Below are 7,500 nucleotides of genomic sequence, written 5' to 3'. Positions count from 1 at the left end.
CTTTTGTCAAAGTTGGGGCACAGAGTTTATCCTTACTTGAGGGGTAGAATTTGGGGGACACTTTGTGACGTTGAATGTCTGTATCCGAGACACGAGTGAAGCCTTCCTCTGAATTCTCTTTGACAACAAAGTGTTAAATACAGTTTCCACTGGGGGCCGGTTGTTCAAAAGCCGATTAACACTAATCCCAGATTAAAAATTAACCAAGAAGTTTTTTTCTCTACTCCCAAATGCTGTTGAACGCTGATATTCGGCAAAACTCTACAGTAGAAGAAGTCAATCTTGAAAAACAAAAATAAGCAAAAGAAACTTTAACCAAAAAGTTGAAAACATGAAACAAAAGTTTACGCTAATCCTGGATTAAATTAATCGGCTTTCGAACAACAGGGCCCAGGACATCTGTGATATGATTTAAATTTATGTCCAGAAATGCACCAAATAACATGACATCTGGAGATTTAATGAAAGAGTTTATTCGTATTTGTTTGAATTCACTCTCTTAGGGGTGGAGTGATGCTCATGGAAAAGAGAAAACAAAGCTTGGTGAATATGTTTACGATCACGTAGGATCTGCTCTTCAGAACTTTCCAGTTGAGGTGAGTGCTTAACCCTTTCCAGGTTAAGTCTGAAGGGAGACAAACATTAATTTTCTCTTCACTTGACTCATACAAAATGAACAGGAACGGTTTCAAGAATTTATAAACTCATCCATGATAAGAAAACACTTTGATTCTTTAACAAATTCTCCAAACTGCTTTTTAATGAAATGCGCAGAGATCAGTTAGGAGAATTTCAGCGTGGATATGGGGCTTAAATCCCGTTCAAGCCTGTATCTTTCAGGGGTTTTTTTACCTCACTGCACAAGTAGCGTTAACAACTGTCATGATCTGAAATATTTGCGTGACAATCTTGTTGTGAGGAAAAGTTGAAGAAAAAACTTCAAACGGGTAGAGGTTTGATCAGCAAGGAAAGAAAGGAACGTTGACCTTCACGCAGTCGTTTTTAGGGTATACAAAAATTTGGTTTTATCAACGGAGTTGATCATGTAAATTGACCACCGTACAGAGATTCTAAACGCTGACGTTTCAAGCGTTAGCCCTTCGTCAGAGCGAATTCGACGAAGGGCTAACGCTCGAAACGTCAGCTTTTAGAGTCTATGTACTGTGGTCAATTTACATGATCAACTGAAAGACGACTGCGTTGGAGGCTACTTCAATCCAGATTCGGAGTTTGCATTTATGGCACGGTGGAATTTCAGATCGGACAGGTGGGGCTCATCCATATTTAGAGAGATTTAACATCACGGGTGGGAAACAGCCGGCTGCTCAGCAAGAGGCATGAAAAAGTCTCTTATTTTTGACTTGTTTCTCTCTAACAGGGAAGAAAATAATAATAATAATAATAATAGTTCATTTATATAGCGCACACATCCACTATTTGCTCGAGACGCTTTAAAATATGTATTGCTAAAAATTACAGATTACATCAAGGATCTTACAAATTAAAAAGGTAGCAACAATCATAACAACTAGAATCTATAAACAACATTGCGAATACAAGAAAGAGTTACTCTCAATAAATTTAGTGAAAAGAAAAGTCTTGATTTTTTTCTTAAACAACAAAGCCGTACTGGACGGTCGTATTTTTAAAGGAACAGTGTCCCAAATCTTTGGAGCGCATGCGGATAAGGCTCTACCAACGTATGTTTTGGTTTTACAAGTTGGCTGCATCAGCAGGTCTAGAATGTTCGAGCGTTAAGACCTAGTTGATTTCCGATGCACCAGGAGTTTCGTTAGATATTGCGGATAGAGACCATTCAACGATTTATAGATACACGATTCGATAAAATCAAACCAGTTACTTTGATGTTCGGCTTAACGCAAATGTCAACCTGCCGTTTGCAGTAAGCGCGAAGCTAAATCATGTTAAATCTCTTTACATAAGGCGCATGTGATCATTCTGTCATGAAGCATGCGCTATATAAGTTTATTATTATTATTATTATTATTATTATTATTATTAGAGCGGTTTTCAATTGAGTGTCGAAAGTAATTAGCAAATTGCTTTGGTTTTGCATTACTTCACTCAGTGATTGGTTGAAAGTTCTCGCGCCATTTTCCCTACCAATCAGAAGTGAAACCAAAACCAATCGTCGCTTGCGCGTGCACATTTTCCCGCGCTTTGTGTCGGCTACGAGTAATTACTTCGAGTTTTGATTGGTTTACTGGATTGTCTCCGTCCTTTTTGATTGGCCAACGTAATTACTTTGGTTTTGGTTTTACGACACTCGATTGAAACTCGCTCTATTATTATTATTATTATTATTATTATTATTATTATTACTATTATCATTATTATTATTATTATTATTATTTTCACGTTACGTTATCGCCGCCATGTTGGTGGACAAAAACAAACGATCTCTCATTAGCTCCTTTTGTTCATCCACCAGCAATTGTACATTGCAGCATTGTTATCTGTGTCTCTAGAGATTGGTTGCAAACCACTTATTGGGATGATCGTACTCCCGATTCAGTTGCGTTAATTTTTAATTTCAGTTGACAATGTCCCCAGCTAGTGCTCAAGCGCCAGAACGACTAGACAAATAAATTAAAGTTCCTTCCTTTCCTTTCGTCTGTATGCAAATCAGGACGGCTTACTTTTATTGGCGTGTAGCAATCTAAGGACCAATCGGTTTGCAATCAATCTCTAGAGAGACATAACTATTATGTAATAGGACAATCACATGACTATTGGAGGAGATATAGTTTATTTGTGGCCCGAGTAGCATCATTTTGCGCCTCGCCATTTGCGAGGGTGCAAACATGATGATGGTACGAGAGACACAAATAAAACTATATGCCACACTAAAGTCATTTGATTATCATTATTATCAATACACAAGACCAAATCGTACCGATTCATTTAATAAGAAAAAATTGTTTAACAGAGATGTAGCATGAAACTATGGTATGGAAATGTCCGTCAGTGTATACAAACGAAGGTTGTGAGAATGAAAGAAATGTATATATTTCAAGTGCGGGTTGTAGACCAAATCTAGAAGTAATCGTCGCACTTAAATAGGACAATTTCATTGGCCGAGCGAAGTTGTTTGACATCTCTGCAGCCAATCAGTATCAGGGCGGCAAATGTATTTTCAGCCCTCAAAGAGGCGCGTTTTACAAACGGCAGTTTGTCATTTAGCTGCGCGTATTGATGATAATGTACAACTACTGATGAACAAACAAAAGGAGCAAATGACAGATCTTTTGTTTTCGTCCTCCAACATGGCGGCTATGACGTAACGCGAAAAACCACCTCTAACTCAGCCAACCATTGAGGAAAAAATTCCCTCTTCCTCGACAATTTGCATTGAGTAATTTTGTCCGCCATGTCAAGTAATAGTGTCCTCGTAGTTAACTCCAGAACTTTTTTGCTGTATTTCTTTACAGGTTTCTCCATTGTCAAACTTTCGATTTGTTGAACTTAGAGTCCATTCCAACTACGGTAACCCGTCTTACACTTGTTTGTACAGATTCCGGGTCCATGGCGACCCTTATAAACACAGCAACAGTGAAAAGTAACACAATACGCTCAAAAACTATCCTTATCCGTAATAAATAGCTATTCAATAAGTATAATGTTATGAAACCTCTGGGTTTCCGCATTCGTCGTATTTGCTGGTCACCAGAAGGACAAATTCTGGGGCCAGGGAAGATTATTTTGAAACAGGTGAATCGCAAATGCGTTTTTCTTTCTTGTCCATAAGACAAAAGTGTCCACGACCTTTAGTGTAAGATAACATCAATAGGCTACATAAAAACAACACCGTTCCAAAGAATTGAATTTTTGATTTGAAATTAAATATTGACATTTTTTCTGTGTTACTTTGTGGCTTATTGAAGGTAAAGAGAGCCCCAATACATGAGAGGCTTTATGCTCTTTTATTTCGCGTCCAGAACTCTGGGGTTGTCGGTTATCGTTTTGGCTATACTTTCGAAAAATGGCCGCGCGAAATGCCAATCCGATGTGAATGTGTTTATTATTGTTTTGAGGCAAGCTACTTTGATGCAAGTGAATATTTCGCTAATTGCAAACGAAGCACGTCATCATTCGTGTTTACGTGACCACTGAAAGCTATATAGTAGCCTTTAATTGGCACATTTATCTGGACCACGCGTTAGCATTCTTTGAAAAAGCAATTTACGCATGTTAGGCGGTGAAATTCAAGCAATTTGGGGTTAGAATGCCTTTCATAGCAAAACAAAGACTTTATTGTTGTTGTTTTTTTTTTTATTCGGGTAATGCCTCACAAATACATGTTTTGCTCCATGAAGTCACGAAATCATGTAATATATGCGATTCTTAATTGCTTATTTTCGTGTGTGCGTAATTTATGTACTCTGTTAATTTGTCGTCAATATCACCAATTCCATACTGCAAAAAGCGCAATATTTGCGGACATGACGGCTTTCTTTTCTCGATGTCAAAAACATGCCTTAATTTATGTCAGTCGCATTATCGGGGCACTTCTATTAAAACGCAGATTAAATGCTCTTATTGTTCCGACAAGAAAAGCAGCTCCACTTTTTTTCTAGAACTTTTGAATATTAATTTATTACCATTAACCTTTAAATTCTGACCCTGTCTCTTTCTCCGTGTTCCTTGCTTTCAAACGAACATTTAAAGTTATTCTCGTGTATATAGGTACATGTATCATGACGCGTGATCTTCAATTTTCTCTACGTTTCTCACTGCTGAAGCGAATCCTGAACATTTCCTTTTGCGCGCACGGTTCTTCTCTCCCGGCCATCTTTGCTCATCCTTCGTTTTTCCTTCTAAGACATTTCACTTCACTACTACGAAGTGAAGAGAAAATTACAATGTTGTTATGTCGAAAACTTTCGACTCAGAAAATTCTAGTAAAATGCAAATGAACCTCCTGTGTTTGTGATCGACAATGATCATTGCAGTCAAATTAGTCGTGTCCTTATTCATTTGCTTTTCTGAAAACAAGATCTTTAACATAGCTGGAAGCCGAGTCCTTTCAGTTTTTTCACGGCTTGGTATTTAGGCGAGAGAGTCGGTAGTGATGATGCTGAGTTCTCGTTGTATCACACGAATCTGGTCGTGAGCGGCCAACTTTTCTCAAGTATCGACAGTAGCGAATGTCATCAAGTGTATTCTCTTTGACGTTTTGTCGCGCTATAAATGCTTGATCTTTTTTAAAGTTCCTAACTCGAGGTTTGAAATTTACGCCTCGCGCTATAGGCGGCAGATGGGACGGTGGTAATCTTAGCGTTGGCCCTAAACTTCGTTCTTCGTCGGTCAAATCAAAATGACTCGCTGGCGAACCAGAATGCGGTCGGATTTCGTTATCAACAGCCGAACCTTGTTGAGCCATCTCAAGAGCCTGTAATTTACTTTGCAGGCTGCTGTTTGCCTTCTGCAGTCCTTGGAGCGAAAAACTAACTGACTTGCGTCCCACTCGCTTTCGTTCGAAGCTTGCTGTCGAAGACATTACCACCGTCGAGTCCGATTTTACGCTCCTAACCGAGGAAGAGTCGTCTTGTTCTTTTCGTTGTGCTGCGATCAAAGCGTCGTAAACATCTTTCAGCGACATTTGTCGTCTGACTTGCTGTGTAGAAACTGCTCCTTCATCTTCGGAGGGGCTCTCAGAATTCGATTTCGTTAAAGAAAGCGACGTGCTCCGCAACTCTTGTCGTTGCTTCAGCAACTTGTTCCTGTCATCCAAATTCTCTTTTTTCCATCGTTGTTTTTCTCTTTCCAGAGCAATTTTCGCCCTTTGCCAGTTATGTGAAGCGCGGTTGTTCTTTTGTTTGAGGTCCCTGTTCGCCGCAGATGCCTTCACGGCTGGTTCAACTTGTAAGCTCTCTCTGGGCAAAGCTGCCATAATTTGCCACTATTTGCCCTCAAATGTAAACGTCTGACTGAAAGTCTGGCAGCCTAAATGACGTTTGACCAGAAATCATTCCCTAGTTCAATCGAACCCGATTTATGTTAAACACTTGTTCCTTGGGAAACACGCTTGTAATGTTATTATCTGCCCCCTGGTTACCTTGTCACGTTAACCAATCGAAACTCGAGTGGCCGAACCTCCGCAGGAGACGTCTTGTGGTCGAATCGAAGAATCACCGTCGTTGTTCTACTTTGTAGCGTGGATTTTCACAAAGCCACACCTTTGATATAAAGGAGACAGTAAGAGGGTCAACTAATATACTGAATCTATTGTTTTCTTTGACTATTCGTGTTCAAATGTGTTCCCTGCTTTTCATAAAAGAACAATTGATTCTTACATGTTTAATTTTCTTTATTAAAACAACGACTGATGCGAGACTGAATCACACTTTTCTTTAACTTGACAAACGACTAAATATAAGCCCCTTGAAAAGGAAATTTAATTTTGGTGATTAACTACAGTTTGTTAAGTCGAGCGCAGCGGCAATATGTATACAAAAAAAAAACATTAAATAAATTGAACTATGATATTTGATAGAGAAACTGTCTTTTAATTATGTTCCGCCAAAGATAGCAAATCACAAAAGAGTTTGGAAAGGTGACAAAACTTTGGGAAATCATAGGAGACAACGCCAAATTCATGTATTGGTTTCATTTAAATTAAAAGCATCGGGCCGATAAGACTTCTTAAAACTTCCATTGTGTAGTGGCTCGCACGAAATCCAATACAGCGGGGCGTATTCTACGGTAAACTTCGTTAGTATGGCCCTTGTATTTAAAGAAAATAACTTTAAAGAAACCAAATAACATGAAGATTTAAAAAAAAAAGCGATGAATCAATACGCGTTGTAATTAGTGGTTAAAATAGCACAGAGGCTTTCAATACCACCAGAACTTTAACAACATTAGATACAAGAAAACTGGACTATAAAGGATAAAAACAGTTGCCAGATTGCCACACTTATACATTTCAGTCTAGCCTGCGAGCAGACGACGTATTTGAACTTGAACGCTACAAGTACCGGTACTTATAGCGTTCAAGTTCAAATACGCCGTTAGCACGCGTGCTATTTCAGTCTCGCAAAAGAAGTTGTTGTCAGAAGAGAGCGAATCTCCCGCTTTGGTCCTATTCCGATAAAAAAATGAATTCATTTATTTATGACGCGCCAAAACCGACAAAAACACTTCCTTAATATATATAAAACTTCTCCTTATTATATAGAAGACTTCTTCTTGATATGTAAAACTTGTTTCATATAGACCTTGTGCAAAAATGCCTGCCATTTTAATGTTCTTTTGTCTGCATTCAAATTAGCCTGACTAGCCTCGTTCAAGATGAAATATTCTTTTGTTTTTTTTTAACTCAAGAACGAGGTCAGTAAGGCTGACAGCCATTTTTGCATAGGGCCTATAGATACAACTAGATGTGGAAATATCCAACTTGTTCCCAAATAAACACTGACAACATCTTGCAAATACATAAGTCTTTCTTTAAACATTTATACAACTCGAGGCATACAT

General features: G+C 38.5%; 2 protein-coding genes across 2 annotated transcripts in view; one reads left to right on the top strand and one right to left on the bottom strand.

The window, feature by feature from the left end:
* Window positions 1-4,121, top strand: part of LOC137970969 (sun domain-containing protein 1-like) — a 23,135-nt gene extending 19,014 nt beyond the window's left edge. Inside the window, exons 14-15 of the mRNA XM_068817654.1 lie at window positions 504-596; window positions 3,453-4,121. Of these exons, the coding sequence (XP_068673755.1) occupies window positions 504-596; window positions 3,453-3,584 (225 nt within the window). The 3' untranslated portion in view covers window positions 3,585-4,121. The remainder of the gene's footprint in view (window positions 1-503; window positions 597-3,452) is intronic.
* A 179-nt stretch (window positions 4,122-4,300) lies between these two features.
* On the bottom strand, window positions 4,301-6,200 carry LOC137970970 (uncharacterized). The gene has a single exon (XM_068817655.1). It carries the CDS (start codon window positions 5,912-5,914, stop codon window positions 5,057-5,059), a length of 858 nt encoding a protein of 285 aa, XP_068673756.1. The 5' UTR covers window positions 5,915-6,200; the 3' UTR covers window positions 4,301-5,056.
* Window positions 6,201-7,500: the final 1,300 nt, after the last annotated feature.

Source organism: Montipora foliosa, chromosome 9 (genome assembly GCF_036669935.1).
Source record: "Montipora foliosa isolate CH-2021 chromosome 9, ASM3666993v2, whole genome shotgun sequence".
NCBI lineage: Eukaryota > Metazoa > Cnidaria > Anthozoa > Scleractinia > Acroporidae > Montipora > Montipora foliosa.
Note: the sequence above shows the minus strand (reverse complement) of the source record. Positions and strands in the feature narration are given on the sequence as shown.